The sequence below is a fragment of the Ursus americanus genome, chromosome 31, assembly GCF_024610735.1.
Source record: "Ursus americanus isolate L20-20 chromosome 31, mUrsAme1.1.p, whole genome shotgun sequence".
Taxonomy (NCBI): Eukaryota; Metazoa; Chordata; class Mammalia; order Carnivora; family Ursidae; genus Ursus; species Ursus americanus.
The window spans coordinates 7567779-7593902 of NC_142157.1; the positions used below are offsets into that span (position 1 = coordinate 7567779).

At 36.5% G+C, this 26124-nt stretch overlaps 1 protein-coding gene across 1 annotated transcript in view; it reads right to left on the reverse strand.

Moving 5' to 3' along the window:
* Positions 1 to 26124, reverse strand: part of CCDC7 (coiled-coil domain containing 7) — a 337092-nt gene that overhangs the window by 247546 nt on the left and 63422 nt on the right. Inside the window, exons 10-12 of the mRNA XM_087857885.1 lie at positions 20550 to 20580; positions 20039 to 20128; positions 6436 to 6521 (exon numbers count right to left, since the gene is read on the reverse strand). Of these exons, the coding sequence (XP_087714011.1) occupies positions 6436 to 6521; positions 20039 to 20128; positions 20550 to 20580 (207 nt within the window). The remainder of the gene's footprint in view (positions 1 to 6435; positions 6522 to 20038; positions 20129 to 20549; positions 20581 to 26124) is intronic.

Consider the following 26124-nt stretch of genomic DNA (forward strand, 5'->3'; position numbering starts at 1 on the left):
ACCTACGCCACGTCACGCCATAGTGCAATTCACAAATATTAGATCCAAGGATACAGTATTGAAAGCGACCAGGGCGGAGCGCCTGGGTGGCACAGCGGTTAAGCGTCTGCCTTCGGCTCAGGGCGTGATTCCCGTGTTATGGGATCGAGCCCCACATCAGGCTCCTCTGCTATGAGCCTGCTTCTTCCTCTCCCACTCCTCCTGCTTGTGTTCCCTCTCTCGCTGGCTGTCTCTATCTCTGTCAAATAAATAAATAAAATCTTTAAAAAAAAAAAAAATGAAAGTGACCAGGGCAAAGAAATTTCTCACGTACAAAGGCAAAAATATTAGGATTATGTCAGACCTGTCTACACAGACCTGCAATGAGAGAAAGGGTTGGGGGAGGGCAATTTTAAAGCTCTTTCAGAGAAAAACAGGCAGCCAAGGATCCTTTATCCAGCAAGGCTGTCATTCAGAATTGATGGAGAGATAAGGACCTTCCAGATCGCCACACACTGAACAATTTCATAACCACGAAACCAGCCCTACAGGAGATATTAAGGGGGGTTCTATAAAAGTAAAAAGGCCCCAAGAGTGATACAGAACAGAAAGTCACAATCTATAGAAACAAAGACTTTACAGGCAACATGATATCATTCAAATCTCTCAATGATCACTCTCAATGTGAATGGCCTAAATGCTCCCATAAAGTGCCACAGGGTTATAGATTGGATAAAAGACATGACTCATCCATTTGCTGTCTACAAGAGACTAATTTTGAACCTAAAGATACATCCAGACTGAAAGTGAAGGGATGGAAAACCATTTTTCATGCCAATGGACCTCAAAAAAAAGCTGGGGTAGCAATTCTCATATCAGATAGGTTGGATTTTAAACTTAAGACCATAGTTAGAGATACAGAAGGACACTATATTATTCTTAAAGGATGGATCCAACAAGTGGATATGACAATTATAAATATCTACGCCCCCAACAGGGAAGCAGCAAGATAAACAAGCCAACTCTTAACCAGAATAAAGAGACGTATAGATAAAAATACATTAATAGAGGGGACCTCAACACTCCATTATCAGCAATAGACAGATCACCTAAGCAGAAAATCAACAAAGAAACAAGAGTGTTGAATGCCATACTAGACCAGATGGACCTCATAGATATATATAGAACACTACACCCCAGAATAACAGAATACTCATTCTTTTCGAATGCACGTGGAACGTTCTCCAGAATAGATCATATGCTGGGTCACAAAACAGGTCTCAACGAATACCAAAAGTCTGAGATGATTCCCTGCGTATTATCAGACCACGGTGCTTGGAAACTGGAACTCAATCACAAGGAAAAATTTGGAAGAAACTCAAACACTTGGAAACTAAGAACCATCCTGCTCAGGAATGATTTGATAAACCAGGAAATCAAAAATCAATTTAAACAATTTATGGAGACCAACGAGAATGAAAACACAATGGTCCAAAACCTATGGGACACTGCAAAGGCGGTCCTAGGGGAAGAAATATAGCCATTCAAGCCTCACTCAAAAGAATAGAAAAATCTAAACTGCAGTTTTTATATTCTCACCCCAAGAAGAAGGAACAGGAACAGAAGAACAGGCCTAACCCATGCAAGAGAAATCAGTTGATCACGATTAGAGCAGAGATCAATGAATTAGAAACCAGGAGCACACTAGAGCAGATAAACAGAACTAGAACCTGGTTCTTTGAAAGAATAAATAAGATCAATAAGCCACTGGCAAGACTTATTCAAAAGAATAGAGAAAGGACCCAAATTAATAAAATTATGAATGAAAAGGGAGAGGTCACAACCAACACCAATGAAATAGGATCATTAGAAAGTTTTATCAACAGCTTTATGCCAATAAATTAAACAACCTGGAAGAAATGGATGACTGACTGGAAACCTATAAACTACCAAGACTGAAACAAGAAGAAATTGATTTTTTAAAACAGACCAATTAAATATGAAGAGACTGAGGCAGTGATCAAAAACCTTCCAAAAAACCTTCCAGGCCCTGATGGATTCCCCGGGGAATTCTACCAAACATTCAAAGAAGAAATAATACCTATTCTCCTGAAGCTGTTTCAAAAAATAGAATCAGAAGGAAAACTACCAAACTCATTTTATGTGGCCAGTATTACCTTGATGCCCAAACCAGGCAAAGACCCCATCAAAAAGGAGAATTACAGACCGATATCCGTGATGAATATGGACGCCAAAATTCTCAACAAGATCCTGGCTAATAGGATCCGACAGTACATTAAAGGGATTATCCATCATGACCAAGTGGGATTCATTCCTAGGATGAAGGGTGGTTCAACATTAGCTAATCTATCAGTATGATAGACTCTATTAACAAGAAAAGAGTCAAGAACTGCATGATCCTCTCAACAGATGCAGAAAAATCATTTGACAAAATACAGCATCCTTTCCTGATTAAAACCCTTCAGAGTGTAGGGATAGAGGGTACATTCCTCAATTTCACAAAAACCATCTATGAAAAGCCCACAGCAAATATCATTCTCAATGGGGAAAAGCTGGAAGCCTTTCCCTTAAGATCAGGAACACGACAAGGATGCCCACTCTCGCCAATATTATTCAACATAGTACTAGAAGTCCTTGCAACAGATATCAGACAACAAAAGGGGATAAAAGCTATCCAAATCAGCAAAGAAGAAGTCAAACTGTGTCTCTTTGCAGATGACATGATACTCTATATGGAAAACCCAGAAGAATCCACTCCCAAACTACTAGAAATTATAGAGCAATTCAGTAATGTGGCGGGATACAAAATTAACACTCAGAAATCAGTTGCATTTCTATACACGAACAATGAGACTGAAGAAAGAGAAATTAGGGAATCCATTCCATTTACAATAGCACCCAAAATCATATGTTATCTTGGAATTAACTTAACCAGGGATGTAAAGGATCTATATTCTAGAAACTACAAATCACTCTTGAAAGACATTGAAGAAGACACAAAAAGATGCAAAAATATTCCATGCTCATGGATTGGAAGAATTAACATAGTTAAAATGTCCATGCTACCCAGAGCAATGTACACTTTCAATGCTATCCCGATCAAAATACCAATGACATTTTTCAAAGAACTGGAACAAACAGCCCTTAAATTTGTGTGGAACCGGAAAAGGCCACGAATCACCAAGGAATTGTTAAAAAGGAAAAACAAAGCTGGGGGCATCACAATGCCAGATTTCAAGCTGTACTACAAAGCTGTGATCACAAAGACAGCGTGGTACTGGCACAAAAACAGACACACAGACCAATGGAACAGAATAGAGACTCCAGAAATGGACCCTCAGCTCTTTGGGCAACTAATCCTTGATAAAGCAGGAAAAAACATCCAGTGGAAAAAAAGACAGTCTCTTCAATAAATGGTGCTGGGCAAATTGGACAGCTACATGCAAAAGAATGAAACTTGACCACTCTCTCACACCATACACAAAGATAAACTCTAAAAGGATGAAAGACCTCGATGTGAGACAGGAGTCCATCAAAATCTTAGAGGAGAACATAGGCAGCAACATCTTTGACATCGGCCACAGCAACTTTTTTCATGACACATCTCCAAAGGCAATAGAAGCAAAAGAAAAAATGAACTTGTGGGACTTCATCAAGATAAAAAGCTTCTGCACAGCCAAGGAAACAGTCAAAAAAACTAAGAGGCAGCCCACGGAATGGGAGAATATATTTGCAAATGACACTACAGATAAAGGACTGGTATCTAAGATCTACAAAGAACTTCTCAAACTCAATACACAAGAAACAAATAAATAAACCATAAAATGGGCAGAAGATATGAACAGACACTTTTCCAATGAAGACATACAAATGGCTAACAGACACAATGAAAAAATGTTCAAAATCATTAGCCATCAGGGAAATTCAAATCAAAACCACACTGAGATACCACCTTACGCCAGTTAGAATGGCAAAAACAGACAAGGCAAGAAACAACAATTGTTGGCGAGGATGTGGAGAAAGAGGATCCCTCTTACATTGTTGGTGGGAATGCAAGTTGGTACAGCCACTCTGGAAAACAGTGTGGAGGTCCCTTAAAAAGTTAAAAATTGAGCTACCCTATGATCCAGCCATTGCACTACTGGGTGTTTACCCCAAAGATACAGACGTAGTGAAGAGAAGGGCCATATGCACCCCAATGTTCATAGCAGCAATGTCCACAATAGCTAAATCGTGGAAGGAGCCAAGATGCCCTTCAACAGATGACTGGATTAAGAAGTTGTGGTCCATATATACAATGGAATATTACTCAGCTATCAGAAAGAACGAGTTCTCAACATTTGCTGCAACATGGACGGCACTGGAGGAGATAATGCTAAGTGAAATAAGTCAAGCAGAGAAAGACAACTATCATATGATTTCTCTCATCTATGGAACATAAGAACTAGGAAGATCGGTAGGGGAAGAAAGGGATAAAGAAAGGGGGGTAATCAGAAAGGGGAATGAAACATGAGAGACTATGGACTATGAGAAACAAACTGAGGGCCTCAGAGGGGAGGGGGGTGGGGGAATGGGATAGACCGGTGATGGGTAGTAAGGAGGGCACGTAGTGCATGGTGCACTGGGTGTTATACGCAACTAATGAATCATCGAGCTTTACATCGGAAACCAGGGATGTACTGTATGGTGACTAACATAATATAATAAAAAATCATTAAAAAAAAGAAAGAAAGAAAAAAAAAAGAAGAAGATGTGGTCCATATATACAGTGGAATATTACTCAGCCATCGAAAAGAACAATTTCTCAACATTTGCTGCAACATGGACGGGACTGGAGGAGATAATGCTAAGTGAAATAAGTCAAGTAGAGAAAGACAATTATCATATGGTTTCACTCATTTATGGAACATAAGAAGTAGGAAGATCGGTAGAAGAAAGGGAAGAAGAAGGGGGGGTAAACAGAAGGGGGAATGAACCATGAGAGACTATGGACTCTGGGAAACAAACTGAGGGCTTCAGAATGGAGGGTGGTGGGGGAATGGGATAGGCTGGTGATGGTTATTAGGGAGGGCACATGTTGCATGGTGCACTGGGTGTTGTATGCAGGTAACGAATCATGGAACTTTACATCAAGGGCTAGGGATGTACTGTATGGTGACTAACATAATTGTTATTATTTTTTTTAAAAAGTTAAAAATAGAACTATCCCACAATCCAGCAATTTCACTACTAGGTATTGACCCAAAGAATACAAAAATATTAATTCAATAGGATACATGCACCCCAATATCTATAGCAGCATTATCTACAATGGCCAAATTATGGAAACATCCATAGACTGATGAATGGATGAAGATGTGATGTGTGTATATAGATATACAAGTGCACTTGTGATGAGCAGTGGGTGTTGTAGAAATGTTTAATGTATTGTACATCTGGAACTAACATTGCACTGTACATCAAATAAACGGAATTCAAATAAAAACTTAAGATGACCAGAGAGCAAAAAATGATCAATGTACTTCGAAAATCCTTCCCTTATCTCACTTCCATATTTTAATCATACCAATGAGAAATCAGTTTGAGAAATGTTATTCTACACAGACACACACACAGACACACACAGGAACACGCACTGGAATATCACTCAGCCATTAAAAAGAATGAAATCTTGCCATTTGCAATGATGTGGATGGAGCTAGAGAATATTATGCTAAGAGAAATGAGTTAGTCAGTGAAAGACAAATACCATATGTCAAATTTAAGAAACAAAACAAGCAAAAGAAAACAAGGAAAAAGAGTGGTCGTCTTTTCTTTTCTGAGACAAAGGTCAAGGCTGTTTGTCCACTGAATTTCTTTTCAGAATTTGTGAAACTCTATAAAGATTGAATTCACAGTTTCTTTTTAAAATTATATATTTATATTAGGATTTGACTAGAGCAAATCCTAAATGCAAAAAAATATATATTACTAAAGAAAATATTCACTTAATAAGGCCACTTTACAATAATCCATATGCATAAAAAATAGATAGATTTTATAAAATATGTATAATCAAGAAATTGAGTTAAAAAAATAAAATAAATAATGCCCAGACTAAGGAGTTAAGGTACAAATCACAAATCATTAGCCAAACCATCAAGGAAAAATGTACATCCTTTTGTCCCTAAAATCATTTTCAGATTTAATTCTGTTTACTTATTCCTTAATATCTTGTGGTTCATTCTCCTCTTCTAACCTACCTTTAGTTCTTTGTTCTTCCCTTGTCAGCCCTCTTTCACCATCATATCCTGGCCTGCTTATAAAACTATGTATTACGTAGTGTTATATTTTTAAGAAACTCTTAATAAGTTATGTTTATATGACCTCAAACTGTATAAAATGAAAATGTAAATTAACAAGGAAAAAATATTAACATGTAGCTTTATGTCTTACTCTTCTGAATCCTCAGGTTTTCCTTTGTCTTTTTTCTTCTCAGTTTTTATAGTTTTCTTTGTCCGATCATGTGTAGACTTTGTTTTCTGTGTAATTTAATATATGACAGAAATAGTTAATGAGGTAATAAATTAGAAAGAAATAAAAGATAATATACATTACTAAGATTTCAATTTTACTTTGAGAATTGCTATGCTGTTTCAAGGAAAATTAAACAGAAGCAAAACAAAATAAAGGATATAGTCAGAATATTTCCTATGGCAATTTACTGAATGTAAATTGTATACAAGCTAATATATATCAAAAAAATTAAGTTCCCCTGACAAATTACAGCCAGTTCTTCTAAAGTATAACATATGCCTTCCTGAAAATCATCTTACTATGAAAAATCATGCACTAAAAACTTCAGGATGTATGAGAGAAATGAGGTAAGGTGCCCAGCATGCAAAAAACACTGCCAATGATACATTTTTTTAAAAACATAGAAACCTAATAAGAACAGTTCTGTTTTACACAGTTAAATGATTTAAGAAATACATAATACTAGAAATATAGCTAGCTCTTTATCTTGAGGAAGACTTGAAACTTGTTTGTGGAAATGAGCATCGAATAGCTTGCAACTTGTTTTTGTGCAATTTTGGAAGAAGTGTTACCTGAAATTGGATGAAAAGTTGTAACAGACGTGGACTGGTTTGTCACACTACAAACACGGTGAATGAACCTATATAGTGTATAGAGTCAATTTTCTGCTTTCACCCAGTACTTTTCACAGATGAAATTGTGCGTAAACACATGTAAAATTCATATTTGGCTCAAATTGTTCGTGTTCAAACAAATTTGCATTTCAAAGCAAATATAGGAGAACTAACCACATATTTTAAAGTATTCTTGAACTATGTAGTAACAGATTATTTTATACAAGAAAGTGAGAAAAAACCTAACAATTAGATTATTGAAATTTATAGATGCCCTTAATGATAGAGACCTATTAAGGCACGCATTAGGTGTTTATTTCCTGTATTATACCACAACTTCCAACACACAAAATCACTAGTGGCAAAGTTCTCACTAGTTAAACAAAAAGTGTAATAATTCCTCATAAAATATGAAAAATAAGTATAATGATGAATTTTTAATGAGAATTGTTAAGGTCCCCAAATAACTTTCTAGCTTAAATATCAGTTTTGGGATATATTCCCTATGTGGAAAAATCTAATATACATTGACAATTAAAAAATACTTTAAAAGCGAAAAAGACTAAAAAATAGTGATAAAAAATGATCAATAGATCATCAGTGAGTTGTGAGAAAACTTCAAGTGACTAATATGCTTGTAATTGCAGTATATGATGGAGAGAAGAGGTAAGGAAAGAAAAGAAATATTTGAAGAAACAATGGCCAAATTTTATTCACAAATTTAACAAGAACTATGGCTTGTGGTTCTTTGACAAGAACTATGGTTCTTGTCAAATATAGACTGCAATAACCTAAAACAAGACTGTAAGCGCTTTACTGCTTTACTGTAAAGCAACGAATAAAGCAATCAGTTGAGCAGCAAATACAAAAGTAATAAAGAGTTTGTTACCTGGATGCGGGGTGCTATTGTAACATATAACTAAAAATGTAGCAGTGGCTTCAGAATTGGACAATAGGCAGAAGCTGAAAGAATTTTATGAAGCATGAAAAAAATATATTTAGCAAATTATGAAAAGAAGAAAAATACTTTAACTTGATAAATGATATTGAGAAAGAGAGGCAGGCACAGGTATGCTGACTGACCACAGAAACAAGAAAACGTTCCCTTTATAATTGGGAACAAATGAAAAATACCCACTCTCCTCATGTCTATTCAGTAACATTCTAGGGGTCTTTCCCAGTGCAGCAAGGCAAAAAAGAAAAAAGCAAAAAAAAAGAAATAGCATTTCAAATTGAAAAGCAAGAAAATTTAGGCAATTATTATTCACACATACTTTGACTTTGCAAGTAGGAAATAAAAAGCTAACCATTATGACAGTTTAGGTAGATTTCCAGATGCAAAATTCAATACAGAAAAATTTATTACGCTTCCCTAATAGTAGTTTAAAATATCTTTTAAAAAGACAGCAATTAAAATACCATAAAAATATGAAACATCTAAGATTAACAAAATGAATGAGCTTTATGAAGAAAATCATAAACATTGTAAGCATTAAAGAAAACCTTAAAAATGGAGACATTTAATATTTATAAACAAATAGGTAAATCTTGATATCCTAGATGTAAACGTCTACAATTTGATGTACAGATTTAATGCAATTGTAGAATTTGACACATTAACTCTAAAATTTATACAAAAGTGCAAAGACCAAAAAATAAATAAGTTCTTATAAATAACAAGGTAGGTTGACTTGCCCTACAAAATATCAGGACCTGTTCTAAATCTCTAGTCATTAAGGATTCCAGGCATTAACACAGAACTACACAAGACCAGTGGAACAGAATAGAAAGTAGAAACAAATCTTTAAGCAGTGACATTTTCTAGAAACAGCATACCAAAACATACACAGGTAGAAGATCCCTTTTAGGAAGCTATTATAGAAAACCAGGTGTTAGCAGAAATGAAATAAATAAGGAGACAAACTGTAGGCCAAATGTGCCTTGTGGCCTTTTTTGTAAATAAAGTTTTATTGCAACATAGCCATGCTCATTCATTTGTGACTATTTTCATACTATAGAAACGGACTTAAGTTGCAACATAGGCTGTATGGCTTACAAAACCTAAAATAGTCATCTAGCCCAGTAAATGTTTGCTGATACCTGGAATAACAAAATGGATAACTCAGTAATTAGGGAAACACTACCAAGTTATAGTAGACACAGGATATTTGTGCCCAGTATCCTTTTTACCTTTTGTTAAGAAACAGCACTACATTTTAAGGCAGGTTCTGCACTTCCCCCATCTCAAACTGTCCTGGTGACATTTTACCTAAGTGAAGTCAATAAGATCTAATCACTTAAAAATTGACTATTACGGAAGGGAAGCTGTTGGAGCTGAGTAAACCCAGAGTCACTATCCAAAGGGATGGGGGGTAGGGGAATAGCTTCTCCTTCCACATATCTCCTTCACATTTCCCCTTCACATTTCCACACAATGATCACAAATGCTACAAGTAATTTCCAATGAAAGAAGTTAAGAACAGTCATTCACTGATTACATCTCACATATGTAAAGTATAAGAAATGTGGCCACTGAACGTTAATATATTTTATTTTGAAGTTTTCATTTAAATTTCAGTTAGCTAACATATAATGTAATATTAGTTTCAGGTGTAGAATTTAGTGATTCATCACTTACATACAATACCCAGTGCTCATCATGACAAGTGCCCTACTTAATACCCATCACCCATTTAACCCAGTTGAGGAGTGAAGCAGTAATGACGTGCAGGAATGGAGACAAAAATGAATAAGAGGTATAATCTATCGACAAGCACAGAGTTTCTATAAATCAAACAAGAAAACCATGTTGTATCACAGACCATATATTGAAGAGATTCATACAGAAATAATTGTTCTATAGAGCAGAATAATTGCGGTTTAGAGACACAAAACCTAAAGAAATAACACAAGAAAGCAAAATCAGAAACTGTGGCAACATCTTCAAGTCATCTAAAAAGCTCCCAAGTTTTTTGTATGTGGATCTAGTGCATGATTAAGGTGTTGCAAAATTCCTACACTTGGCCAGACTATTCAATTTTTTAATATGACAATTACTACTTTATATCTATTCATTTACTTATTTTTTAAATTTTCTATTCCTACTTGGAATGCTACCTAAATGAAATTATTCCTCACTGAACATACGTGACAGCCTTGATCTAATATATTGAACACTTGTGTAGGATCACTGCTTCTCTAACTGATTAAAGAGCAAATTTTCTGGTCCTCCTTCTGCTTCCTCCTCTAGTAAGAAAGAAATATCAAGAAACCAACATTAATGAATTCAAGGGTACTTTCCTTTATTTGATTTGACCTTACATTGAAATATAGTTTATGAATTTATGAATTTAAATGGTTAATAAATTTTTTTCTAAACCATTTGATTTTGTCTATAGTTTGACTTTTATAAGTTATTTAAAAATAGCAAAAGAGAAAAAAAGCAGACAAATTTTATCCTTAGTATTTCTTCTATTCACTCTACTTAGTACAGTGAACGTGTACACATACATTACATAACTGCAAATACAATAAAATGTATTTAAGATATATTTGAGGAGGTGGGAGAGAAGATGGTAGATGAGTAGGACCCCAGACTCGTCTCATCGCACAAACACAACTAGATAACTATCAAATCTTTCTAAATACCCCAGAAATTATCCTGAAGACTAACAGAACAAACTCCACAATGGGAAAGAAGAAGCCACATCAAAGAAGTTCTGAAGTAGGGAGACATGGTTTGGAGGAGAAACAGGATGAGGAAGCAGAAGGCCAGCTGAGGACAAAGCAGAAGCTGACACCCGACACCGACCCCCCCCCCCAACCATATGATATGTGTGACATTCCTCAGGCATTCTGGCTGCCCTAAAGCTATGGAAAGGAAAAATAAATAGTTAACTAATAGAGATCACAATCCTGCAGGACAGGAGTCTCCCTCAGTTTACAAATGTCCCAGTGAATTACAAGGAAGAAGCTTTCTTATCAATAGCCTAACTTCCAGAGACCCATAACTCAGTTTCCTGAAGCCCTAACATCACCCTCCCCTCCATAAAATTGAGGGAGGCTGAGGCAGAAGGAAATGTAAATAAAATTGAATTTCTTTTAAACCTACAGCCCATTGATAAGGATGTGTGATAGGAGGAATGTAACATTCCTCCAGAAAGCTCCCAACTATCTTACTGTTAATGCCTTACCAGAAGGAAAAATAACCTTAACTTGACAAATAGCAAAGCCAACAGTATCCTGTGTGTCTTCTTTAATACATGAAAGTTCTTTTAAAACCTCCCTTTTCCTTACCTCCCCCAACCCCATAGTATATAATCACCACCCCTCACGACCCCACTGCAGCTCTTTCTGCCCATGGGTCCTGTCTCTGTGCTTTAATAAAATCACCTTTTTTGCACCAAAGACGTCTCAAGAATTCTTTTTTGACCATCGGCCTCAAACTCTAACATCTTTCCTACATCAAAACAGACTTTTGGTGCTGCGGAGGAGAGGGAGCTGTGGTCATAGAGAAAGCCAAGTGAGAGAGGAGCACACAGGGGAATACACAAGGAAAAAATTTCCCCAAAGTCATTGGCTTGGAAAACAAGAGGGGTGGATTTTTATGACCTTTTGCAACAGACAGGCCTTAAAGACTAGAGTTTGAAAGGTCACCAGGATTGGCTGTTAGACCCCAGAGGGCATTGCCCTACTCCTGGAGAAAAGGGACAGATGGTGTGGAAACAGTGATCTGAAAAATGCCTGGGTCAGCATTTATAGTGATGCCTCTCTGGGGACAAAGTTGCTGGCTGGTACCATTTCTCTCCCCCACCCCTCACCATAAACACAGAGCCAACTGAGGTAAGTAGCACAGCACCAACACTAGCTACCTAACCTGCTTACACCTGCTTACACCCCGGCACTCTGGCATTACTGCCCTTCTCCATCAAGCTTGCCTCAGTCCCAGCAGAATGGGACCCTCCCCCAGAAGACCAGCAGAAACCCCTGCCCACAGCACATCTCCCAACCAGAGAGTTTGGCAGGGTTTCAGTTCTAGTGGAAGTAGTATCAGGTCTCATTTAACAAGCAGACCAGAGCAAGCCTTGTTAAAAGTCACCATATTCTGGCCGAGGACCAAACACTGCCAACTGCAGGTGAGGACAGGCTTTTCAGATGACTGGCCTGAAGGATAGAGCAGGCAAAATACAGCAGCAAAGCACATGCAGCACACACCAGAGGCACTCCCTTGAAGTGCAGGCCCTGGGCACTATAAGATCTCTTCTTCGTAAAGCCATTACCTCTCAGGAGCAGGAAACATAAGTGGCTTTTCTAACACAGAGAAGGCAGAGACTTAAACAAAATGCCGAGACAGAGGAATTCATTCCAAATGAAAGAATAAGATAAGGTCATGGCCAAAGACCTAAGTGAAACGGATATATGTAACATGCCTGATGGAGAATTTAAAACAACAGTCAAGGATACTCACTGGACTTGAAATAAGAATGGAAGACTTCAGCAAGGCCCTTACCCCAGAGATAAAAGTTAAAAAGAAATCATTCAGAAATGAAAAATGCAATAACCAAGATTGGAAACAGACTGGATGTAATGAATACAAGGCTGGAAGCAGAAGAACAAATAACTGATACAGAAGATAAAATAATGGAAAATAATGAAGCTGAACAAAAGAGAGAAGGAGGAATGGAACATGAGAACAGACTTAGGGAACTCAGTGACTCCGCCAAACATAATAACATTCATATTATGGGAGTCCCAGAAGAAGAGGAGAGAGAAAAGGAGGCAAAAAATTTATTTGAGGAAAAAATAGCTAAAAACATCCCTAATCTGGGGAAGGAAACACAAATCCATATCCATGAGGCAGAGAGAACTCCCATCAAAATCAACAAAAGCAGACCAACAATACCAAGACATATTGTAACTAAATTTGCAAAATATAGTGATAAAGAAAAACAACCTTAAAAAGGCAGCAAGACAAAAGTCCCTAACTTACAAGGGAAGACCCTTAGGGCTAGAAGGAGATTTTTCAAAAGCAACTTGGCAAGCCAGAAAAGAGTAGGATGATATACTCTAACTGCTGAATGGGGGAAATCTGCAGCCAGAATATTCTATCCAGCAAGGCTATCATTCAAAATAGGAGAGATAAAGAGTTTCCCAGAGGAACAAAAACCAAAGGAGTTCATAACCATTAAACCAGCCCTGCAAGAAATATGAAAGGGGACTCTTTGAGTGGAAAAATCTCCAGGACACTGACTTTACAGGTAATACAATGGCACCAAATTCATATCTATCAATAATTACTCTGAATATACATGGACTAAACACTCCAATCAAAAGACAAAGGGTGTCAGAATGGATATAAAAACAAGACCCATCTATATGCTGCCTACAAGAGACTCATTTTAGAACTAAAGACACCTTCACTGAAAGTGAGGGGATGGCTAAACATTTACCATGCAAATGGAGGTCGAAAGAAAGCTGGAGAAGCAATATTTATGAGATAAATTAGATTTTAAACCAAAGACTGTAACAAGAGATGAAGAAGGAAGTAATATAGGGGACTATCCAACAAGAAGATCTAACAATTGCAAATCTTTATGCCCCCAAGATGGGAGCACCCAAATATATAAAACAATTAATAACAAACATAAAGGAACTAACTGATAATAATACAATAATAATAGGGAATTTTAACACCCCATTTACATCAATGGACAGATCATCTAAGCAGAAAATCAATAAGGAAACAATGGCTTTGTATGGCATACTAGACCAGATGGACTTAACAGATATATTCAGAACATTCCATCCCAAAGCAGTAAAATACTCATTCTTTTTGAATGTACATGGGACAATCTCCAGAATAGCTCACATACTAGGTCACAAATCAGACCTCAACAAGTACAAAAAAACTGAGATCATACCATGCATATCTTCTAACTACAATGCTATAAAACTTAAAGTCAACAACAAGAAAATATTTAAAAAGACCACAAATACATGGAGGTTAAACAATATGCTAGAAAACGATGAATGGGTCAACCAGGAAATCAAGAAGAAAAAAAATTTTTGTGGAAACAAATGAAAATGAAAACACAATGGTCCAAAATATTTGGGATGCAGCCAAAGTGGTTCTAAGACAGAAGCATATAATAATACAGGCCTACTTCAAGAAGCAAGAAAAATGAAAAAAGATGGCAGAGGAGTAGGGGACCCTATTTCAGCTGGTCCCCTGAATCAAGATGGGTATCTACCGAACCATCCTGAAACCCACAAAATCAGCCTGAGACGTAAGAAGATACATCTGGATCTCTACAAATGAACATCTCCAGCGCTGAGTATTGAGGTACAAAGCAGGGAGCCGTGAATCCGCGCACAGATATCAGAAGATAAACAGAAGGGGGAGGGAGTGGCTGTGCTTGGGCGCCGGGAAGCAGAAGCCTCCTGTGCTGGGGAGCCGGCTGGACTTGCAGACCTTGCGGCCCGGTAGTAGGTGGGGGGTGGGGCGGAACTAGACCGAAACAGGGAGTTCAGGGTGCCTGTGACCCAGACTAAAACTGGGAGCTTGGGAACGCTCGAAACAGACTGAAACTGGGAGCTCCTGAGTGTGCACTCGAACCAGACTGAAAACTGGAGCTCTGGAGAGCACGCAAGAACCAGACTGAAACCGGGAGCTCGGAAGCGCACGCAGGAACCCAGGACAGCTGGTGGTGTTAGAAGCACAAAGGGCAGAGATGTGCTGGCCCTGGGAGCGAGGATGGGAGAACGGCTGTGGGGCACACAATCCAGGACGCTGCGGGTTTTTAGCAGCACCAACAGAAATGGAGTTAGAGTGGCCAGGAGAGCTCAGTAAAGAGCAGACTGTGAACTCCCTGTTCTGAGACAGAGGTTTGAATGTGGTCACTGCAGCTCTGACCCTCAGAAGAGTGACAGAGAGCCTCCAGGGAAAGCCCCCAGAGAACAAAAGCCTGGAAAAACCGGTTTTCACTGTGTCTATCGCCCCTGCCACAGGGGACAGGGCAACTCTACCCAAACAGGGTTACCTGAGTATCAGCATGCCAGGCCCCTCCCCCAGAAGGCAGGCTGAAAAAACAAGCCCACATCCCTAACGTCCCTATAAAACAAGTGCATCTTTCTTGGGTCCTGGTCAATAATTTGGGCTCTGTACATCCCCACAACCACACCTCATCAGAATGACAAGGAGGAGGAACCCCCAAAAAAAGGAAAGAAACAGAGACTGTGGCCTCTGCCACAGAACTAATGGATATGGATATAAACAAATTGTCTGAAACGGACTTCAGAGTAACAATGGTCAAGATGATGTGTAGGCTTGAAAAAAATATTAATGAAAATATTAACGAGAATATAGAATCTCGTTGGGCGGAAATGAGAACAAATCTGGCGGAAATTAAGAATGCTATGAATCAAATGCAATCTAAACTGGATGCTCTGTTGGCCAGGGTAAATGAGTCAGAAAACGAATTAGTGAGTTAGAGGATGAGATGATAGAAAAGAAAGAAAGAGAAGAAACATGGCTTAAAAAACTCCACTTTCAAGAGAAAAGACTACGGGAGATTACTGACTCCATGAAACATTCCAATGTCAGAATCATCAGCATCCTGAGAGGGTGGAGAAAGAGAGAGGTCTAGAAGAAATATTTGAACAAATTGTAGCCGAGAACTTCCCTAATCTGGCAAAGGAAACAAGCATTCATGTCCAAGAGGCAGAGAGGACAACAGACCGACAGCACGTCACATAAGAGTACAATTCGCAAATCTTAGATCCAAGGAAATGAAAGCAGCGAGGGGGAAGAGATTCCTCATGTACAGAGGGAGGACTATCAGAATAATGTCATACTTGTCTACAGAGACCTGGCAAGCCAGAAAAAGCTGGCAAGACATATTTAGAGCACTAAGTGAGAATAACATGCAGCCAGAGATCCTTTATCCATCAAGGCTGTCATTCAGAATAGATGGAGAGACAAGGACCTTTCAAGACCGGCAGAAACTGAACGAATATGTGGCCACCAAGCCAGCCCTACAAGAAATATTAAGGGGGGTTCTATAAAAGTAAAAAGACCCCAAGAGTCATACAGAACAGAAATTTACAATCTATAGAAACAAAGACTTCACAGGCAACATGACAACATTAAAACCATCTCTCTCAATAATCACTCTCAATGTGAATGGCCTAAATGCTCCCATAATGCCACAGGGTTGCAGATTGGATAATCTGACCCATCCATATGCTGTCTATAAGAGACTCATTGTGAACCTAAAGATACATCCAGACTGAAAGTGAAGGGATGGAAAACCATTTTTCATGCCAATGGACCTCAAAAGAAAGCTGGGGTAGCAATTCTCATATCAGACAGATTACATTTTAAGCTAAAAACTGTAGTTAGAGATACAGAAGGGCACGATATTATTTTTAAAGGGCATATCCAACAAGAGGATCTAATAATTATAAGTATCTATGCCCCCAACAGGGGAGCAGCCAGATACACAAGCCAACTCTTAATCTGAATAAAGAGACATACAGATAATAATACATTAATAGTAGGGGACCTCAACACTCTGTTCTCAGCAATAGACAGATCATCTAATAGAAAATCAACAAAGAAACTAGACATACTGGACTAGATGGACCTCATAGATATATACAGAGCACTACACCCCAGAACAACAGAATACTCTGTTGTTCAACACAGTACTAGATGTCCTAGCAATAGCAATCAGACAACAAAAAAGAATAAAAGGTATTCAAATTGACAAAGAAGAAGTCAAACTCTCTCTCTTCACAGATGACATGATACTTTATATGGAAAACCCAAAAGACTCCACCCCCAAATTACTAGAACTCATACAACAATTCAGTAATGTGGCAGGATACAAATCAATGCTCAGAAATCAGTTGTATTTCTATACACTAACAATGAGACTGAAGAAAGAGAAATTAGGGAATCAATTTCATTTACAATAGCACCAAAAACCATAAGATACTTTGGAATAAACTTAACCAGAGAGGTAAATGATCTATACTCTATAAACTACAGAACACTGATGAAAGACATTGAAGATGACACAAAAAGATGGAAAAACATTCCATGTTCATGGATCAGAAGAATAAGCATAGTTAAAATGTCTATGTTACCCAGAGCAATCTACACTTTCAATGCCATCCCGATCAAAATACCAATGACATTTTTCAAAGAACTGGAACAAACAGCCCTTAAATTTGTGTGGAACCAGAAAAGACCCTGAATCGCCAAGGAAATGTTGAAAAAGAAAAACAAAGCTGGGGGCATCACATTGCCTGATTTCAAGCTGTACTACAAAGCTGTGATCGCCAAGACAGCATGCTACTGGCACAAAAACAGTCACATAGATTAATGGAAGAGAATAGAGATTCCAGAAATGGACCCTCGACTCTATGGCCAACTAATCTTTGACAAAGCAGGAAAAAACATCCAGTGGAAAAAAGACAGTCTCTTCAATAAATGGTGGTGGGAAAATTGGACAGTTATATGCAAAAGAATGAAACTTGACCACTCTCTCACACCATACACAAAGATAAACTCCAAATGGATGAAAGACCTCAATGTGAGACAGGAATCCATCAAAATCAGAGAGGGAACATAGTCTGTAACCTCTTCGACATCAGCCACAGCAACTTATTTCATGACTCATCTCCAAAGGCAAGGGAAACAAAAGCAAAAATGAATTTTTGGGACTTCATCAAGAGAAAAAGCTTTTGCACAGCAAAGGAAACAGTCATCAAAACAAAGAGGCAACCCACAGAATGTGAGAAGATATTTACAAATGAAACTGCAGATAAAAGGCTGGTATCCAAGACCTATAAAGAACTTCTCCAACTCAACACCCAAGAAAAAAATAATCAAATAAAAAAATGGGCAAAAGATATGAACAGACACTTTTTCAATGAAGACATACAAATGGCTAACAGACACATGAAAAAATGTTCAAAATCATTAGCCATCAGGGAAATTCAAATCAAAACCACATTGAGATTACTACCTTACGCCAGTAAGAATGGCAAAAATTGACAAGGCAAGAAACAACAAATGTTGAAGAGGATGTGGAGAAAGGGGATCCCTCTTACACTGCTGGTGGGAAGGCAGTTTGGTACAGCCGCTTTGGAAAACAGTGTGAAGGTCCCTTAAAAAGTTAAAAATAGAGCTACCCTATGACACAGCAATTGCACTACTGGGTATTTATCCCAAAGATACAGACATAGTGAAGAGAAGGGCCATATGCACCCCAATGTTCATAGCAGCATTGTCCACAATAGCTAAATTGTGGAAGGAGCCTAGATGCCCTTCAACAGACGAACGGATAAAGATGTCGTCCATATGTACAACGGAATAGTACTCAGGCATCAGAAAGAACGATTTCTCAACATTTGCAACAACATGGATGGGACTGGAGGAGATTATGCTAAGTGAAATAAGTCAAGCAGAGAAAGACAATTATCATGTGGTTTCACTCATTTGTGCAACATAAGGAATAGCAGGGAGATCGGTAGGAGAAGGAAGGGAAGAATGAAGGGGGGGTAAACAGAAGGGGGAATGAACCAGGAGAGACTATGGACTCTGGGAAACAAACTGAGGGTTTCAGAGGGGAGAGGGGTGGGGGGATGGGCTAACCTGGTGATGGGTATTAAGGAGGACACGTATGGAACACTGGGTGTTATACGCAAACAATGAATCATGGAACACTACACCAAAAACTAATGACATACTGTACGGTGACTAACATAATAAAAAAATTTTAAAAAAATAATAAAATACATATTAAATGCAAAAAAAAGCAAGAAAAATCTCAAATAAACAATTAACATTACACCGAAAGAAGCTGGAAAAAGAACAACAAATGAAGCCTAAAGCCAGCAAAAGGAGGGAGGTAACAAAGATTAGAGCAGAAACAAATGCTTTAGAAACTAAAAATACAACAGAACAGATCATTGAAACCAGGACCTGGTTCTTTGAAAAATTTAATAAAACTGATAAACCCCTAGCCAAACTTTGTAACACAAAGAAAAGAGAAAGGACCCAAATAAATAAAATCACAGATCAGCGGAGAAATAATAACCACCACCCAAAAATACAACCAGCATAAGGGAATATTATGAAAAAAACTGTATGCCAACAAGCCTGGAAGAAACAGATAAATTCCTAAAAACAAATAAACATACAAACACCCATATTAAAATAGGAAGAAATATAAATTGAACAAATCAATGACCAGCAACCAAAATCAACAAAAGCAGACCAACAACACCAAGACATATTGTAACTAAATTTGCAAAATATAGTGATAAAGAAAAACAACCTTAAAAAGGCAGCAAGACAAAAGTCCCTAACTTACAAGGGAAGACCCATAGGGCTAGAAGGGCTAGAAACAGACTCTTAGCTATAGAGAACAAATTGAGGGTTACCTAGTAAGGAGGTGGATGGGGGGATGGGTTAAGCAAGTGATGGGAATTAAGGAGTGCACTTGCTATGATGAGCACTGGATGTATGTAAAGGTTGAATCAGTAAACTATACACCTGAAGCTAATATTACACTGTATGTTAACTGGAATTTTTTTAAACTTAAAAAGAAGATATTTTGAAAATGCTAATTTATTGAGATTTCGATAAATAAATATTTGATCTAGAAATGTCTTGGAATTTTAAATTTTATGTCCTTTTTTCATAGCATCTTTTTGGTTTTAATAGCTATATAGTAATTTAGAAAATAGCATTATTTTATTGTTTAAAGCACAGCTGTTAACCATTATTAATATCAAAAATGTATTATAAAACATTTAAATATATCTTTGATTTCTATCCTACAATAATAAGGTTTTTTAGGTATTCTACCATTTTCGGACACTAAAATTGAACTAACCTCAGTATTCTTCAACTTTTGTAGTTCATTTTCCAGTCCCAATTTCTCCTCTAATAACACTTGAAAATCATTTTCCATTTGTTTGTATTTCTAAAAACAAATATTATAATTTCAGTAAGAATGAAAAGCATACATTTCAATATAGAGAAATTATTTGGGCACTTAATTATTACAGTAAGAAAGTCTTCATTAACTCATTAAAATAATGAACCACTGGTATTAATCTGCATAATGAATGATAATTGGGGCTGAAAGAGTCAAGCCAACTAGAAGTACAAGGAATAGAAATTTAGAAGACTATGGGGTATATAGTTCAATATTTCAGAAGTGAAGTGTTTTTGAATGATAATAAGGTCTAGTAAAATCAAAAAAGGATATTATTTATCCCAGGTCACATATGCATAGGAATTTCTTGAATAAACTGAGGAAGTATTGAATCTTTCAGGTTATACATCCTGACAAAGGATGTAAAGGGCAAAGTGCAGTTTCAAACTGAGAGTGCTATACTTACAGCCTCTAACAAACCTTGATCACTCGCAGCTCTGAAAAACAAACCAAAAATATCTATAATGTATCATCATTTTACATGTATATTTTTAGTTATGTAACATACTTCTATATTTTCTTTGAAAAAAATATTAAGATAATACAAACAAGGTTAAAGAACACTTGGACTACCATTCCAAAAATTCAATTCTCTCTCTAGAGATATTATCAGATTGTTGTGTATCTTTTCAGAACTTGTTTGATGCATTCATAAAATGCTACATATACCTATTCAATTCTATAATTTTTGTTAGTGGGTTAGATGACTTTCGTTTTCTTTTTCACATAAATGACATCAATGTATATATTGTCTTAAACTTATTATTTTCACTTAACACAATGTCTGAGATCTATTTATATTGGTAAACACAGATATATTTCACTCCTTGAAGTACCACTTCTTATTCCATAGCAGGATTTGGCAAGCTTTTTCTCTTAAGGGCCAGAGAGGAAATATTTTAGACTTTGCAGGCCAGATGATTGGTCACTACCCCAGCTCTGCAAAAGCAGCTATAGATGACAGGTAAATGAATGGGTATGGCTAGGTTTGACTCATAGGCTGCAGTTTGCTGAACACTGTTCCAAGGTATGGGTAAACTATAGATTTTTTTGATAAATGAGTTATTTATTATAATCAAAAATTTTAAGCTTTATTTTTTAAGATATAATTAACATACCATCCAATTAATTCATTTAAAGTGTACAGCTCAATGGGTTTTAATATATTCATCAAGTTGAGCATCTATTTTAACTATTTGATTTTAGAACATTTTAATTACCTCAAAAAGAAATCCTGTACTCATTAACAGTCACTCCCCATTCTTCCCAGCACTGCCTCAACACTGGCAGGCACTAATCTACTTTCTGTCTCTAGAGATTTGCCTATTCTGGATATTTCATTTAAATAAAGATACATAATATGTGGTCTTTTGAAGCTGATTTCTTACACTTAGCATAATGTTTTCAAGGTTCATCCATGTTGTAGCATATATTAGTGCTGTGTTCCTTCTTATTGCCAAATATTATTCCATTGTACCAGTGTATACATTTTATTTATCCATTCATCAGTTTATGGGCATTTATATTTTTTCCGATTTGGAGCTATTATGGCACATGCTACTATGAATATCCATGTACAAGTTTTTGCTTATATATGTCTTCAATCACTCAGGTATAACCTAGGAATAGAATTTCTGAGTCATATGTTGACTTTGTATTTAACATTTTGAAGAACTGACAAACTGGTTTTCATAGCAGACAGACCACTTCAATTCCACCAGCAATGTATGAGGGTCTCAGTTCCTCTACATCCTTGCCAACAATTATTATTGTCATCTCTTTTTTCTTATAGCCATCCTAATGGGTGTGAAGTGGTAAATCACTGCACTATTGATTTGAAATTCCCTAATGAAAATGACGTTGAACATCATTTCATGTGCTTATTGATCATTGGTATATCTTGCTTCAGAATAGGTCTATTCAGAGATTTGTCCATTTTTAATTTGGGTTATTTATCTATTACTGGGGCATAAGTGCTATTTATATATTCTGGATACAAGTCCCTTATCAAATATATGATTCATGAATAGTTTTTGCAATCCGAGTTAGCTTTTCACACTCTTGATGTATCATTTGTAGTACAAAAGTTTTTAATTTTATGACAGTCAACTTATCTATTTCCTTTCTTTTGTTTGTTGTGCTTTTGGTGTCTTATTTAAGAAGCCATTACCTTACTCAAAGCCACAAAGATTTATTCCTATGTTTCTTCTAAAAGGTTTATAATTTTAGCTCTTAAATTTAGATCTTTGGTAATTTTTGAGTTAGGTCTAGTGGATGGCATGAAGAAAGGATGCAACTTCATTCTTTCACATAGGGATATCCAGTTGTCCAAGTATCAGTTATTAAAAAGACTATTTTCCACAAATGATATATCCAATAAAAGGTTAGTATCCAAAATATATAAAGAATTTACCAAAGTCAACACCAAAAAAAACTACAATCTGATTTTTAAATGGGCAAAGGACATGAATAGACATTTTTCCGAAGACATAGACATAGCAAACAGACAAATGAAAAGATATTCAACATCACTAATCATTGGGGAAATGCAAATCAAAACCATGATAAGATATCACCTCCCATATGCTATAAAGGCTAAAATAAAAAACACAAGAAATAACGAGCGTTGGTGCAGATGTGGAGAAAAAGAAACCCTTGTGCACTTTTGGTAGGAATGCAAAGTGGAGCAGCCACTGTGGAAAACAGTATGGTGGTTCCTCAAAAAATTAAACATAAAACTACCTTACAAATCCAGTTATCACGCTACTGGGAATTTAACAAAAGAATACAAAAACACTAACTTAAAAGGATAGATGCACTCCTATGTTTATTGCAGCACTATTTACAATAGCCAAACTATGGAAGCAGCCAAAGTGTCCATCAATAGATGAACTGATAAAGAAGATACATAGAAATAGATGATATAGATGATATACATTAGATAGACGCTATATATTAGATAGATGATAGGTGATAGATAGATGATAGATATACAGACATGTTCAATGGAATATTATTCAGACATATGAAGAATGAAATGTTGCCATTTGCAACAACGTGGATCTAGAGGGTACAATGCTAACTGAAATATGTCAGAGAAAGACAGATATCATATGATTTCACTCATATGTGGAATTTAAGAAAACAAATGAACAAAGGAAAATAGAGAGAGAGACAGATCAAGAAATAGACTCCAAAATATAGAGAACAAACTGGTGGTTACCAGAGGAGAGGTGGGTGGGTGGATGGATGAAATAAGTAAAGGGGATTAATAATATGCCAAGTAATGTATAGAATTGTGAAATCATATTGTACATCTCTGAAACTAATATGAGACTATTTTAATTATATTTGAATAAAAAATAAAAATATTTTTTTAAAAAAAGACTATTCTTTTCTCCACTGAATTGTGTTGGCCTCCCTCTTAAAAATCAATTGACCATAAATGTAAGGGTTTATTTCTAGACATTCAATTTTATTCCACTCATGTATATAGGTCTAACCTTATGCCGGTACCACATTGTCTTGATTACTACAGCCTTGTATTAAGTTTTAAAATTAGTTAAATGTAAAAAAAAAATGATAAAAAATAATAAAATTAATTAAATGTGAGTCCTCCAACTTTGTTCTTCTTAAGATTTCTTTGGTGATTCTGGATTCCTGGCATTTCTACATGAATTTTAGGATAAGCTTGTCAGTTCATCAAAGAGAAGGTTGAGATTTTGACAGAGATTGCATTGAATCGGTAGATCAATTTGAGGAACACTGCCATTTTAAGATTATTAAATCTAACAGCCAATAAAAATGGAATGTCTATCCATTTAATTAGGTCTTCTTTAAGTTCTTTCAATGTTTTGTGGTTTTCAGTGCACAAGTCTTACACTTCTTTTGTTAAATTATTTCTTGTCTTTGGTGGTATTTTATATGGAATTGTTTTATTTCATTTGCGGAATGTTCATCACTAGTGTACTAGTTTCCTAAGACTGCTGTAACAAAGTATCACAATCTGGGTAACTTAAAATTTATGTTCTTACATTTCTGGAGACTATAAATCTAAAATTAAGTTGTTAGGGCCATGCTCCCTCTGAAACTTCTAAAGGAGAATCCGTTTCCCTCTTCTAGCTTCTAGTAGTCCCTGGTACCGTTTGGATTGCACCAGCATAAATCCAATCTCTGTCTCCATAACTTCTTCCCTCTTTGTGTACAGTCTTCTCCAATTATTACAAGGATACCAGTCATATTGGAATAAGGGCCAATCCTACCCCAGTATGACCTCATCTTAACTAATTACATCTGCAATGACCTTATTTGAAAATAAGTTCATTATGAGATACTAGGAGTTAGAACTTCAACATAACTCTTTGGGGGACACAATTCAACCTGTAACAAGTTAGTTTATAGAAACAATTGATTTTTATTTATAAATCTTGTATGCTGCAAAATGCAAATTCACTTATTTCTTCATATAGATTTTAGTGGATCCCTTAAAATTTTCTAAATACAAGATCATGACATCTACAAAAAGAGGTAGTTTTACTTCTTCCTTTCCAATATGAATCCCTTTCATTCCTTTTCTTCTCTAATTGCCCTGGCTATAATCTGTACCACAATGATGAATAGATGTGCTAAGCATGTCCTGCTTTCTTCCGGATCTTAGAATTAAGTATAGTGTTAACTCATAGAGTTAGCATACTAACTCATAGATAACCTTTATCAGATAAAGTTGTTAGGGCCATGTTCTTTATAGATCTTGGATACCAGCCCATTATCTGAACTGTCATTTGCAAATATCTTCTCCCATTCTGTGGGTTGCCTCTTTGTTTTGTTGACTGTTTCCTTTGCTGTGCAGAAGCTTTTTATCTTGATGAAGTCCCAAGAATTCATTTTTGCTTTAGTTTCCCTTGCCTTTGGAGACATGTCTTGTAAGAAGTTGCTGTGACCAAGGTCTAAGAGGTTGCTGCCTGTATTCTCTTCTAGGATTTTGATGGATTCCTGTCTCACATTGAGGTCTTTCATCTATTTTGAGTTTATCTTTGTGTATGGTGTAAGAAAATGATCTAGATTCATTCTTCTGCATGTGGCTGTCCAACTTTCCCAGCACCATTTATTGAAGAGACTGTCTTTTTCTCCAATGGATATTCTTTCCTGCTTTGTCAAGGATTAGTTGACCATAGAGTTGATGGTCCATTTCTTGCTTCTCTGTTCTGTTCCACAGATCTATGTGTCTGTTTTTGTGCCAGTACCATAATGACTTGATGATCACAGCTTTGTAACATAGCTTAAAATCCAGAATTGTGATGCCACAAGCTTTGGTTTTCTTTCTCAACATTCCTCTGGCTATCAGGGTCTTTTCTAGTTCCATACAAATTTTAGGATTATTTTTCCAGCTCTGTGAAAAATGTCAATGTTATTTTGATAGGGATTGCACTGAATGTGTAGATTGCTCTGGGTAGCGTAGACATTTTAACAATATTTCTTCTTCCAATCCATGAGAATGGAATGTTTTTCCATCTCTTTGTGTCTTCCTCAATTTCTTTCATAAGCGTTCTGTAGTTTTTAGAGTACAGATCCTTTACCTCTTTGGTTAGGTCTATTCCTAAGTATCTTATGGTTATTGGTGCAATTATAAATGGGATAGATTCTTTAATTTCTCTTTCTTCAGTCTCAGTGTATAGACAAGCAACTGATTTCTGTGTATTGATTTTATATTTTTTATATTTTATATTTAGATCTGTAGCAGAGAGTATTACCTCTGGCTCTTCCTTTTGTTGTGAATTCCTCCTTCTAGTCATTTTGCCCAGAGCAGAACAGATGAATGAGAGAACAAAATAAAAAATATCAACAACTGAAGAGAAGTACACACTAGATAAATCCAAGAGATCAGAAACCAAAAAAGAGAAAAAAAAGGGAAAAAAGAGAGAATATAATCTCACAGGTGGACAAAACAGGGTGATCCACTTGGTCCTGGGTGTATTTTGGTC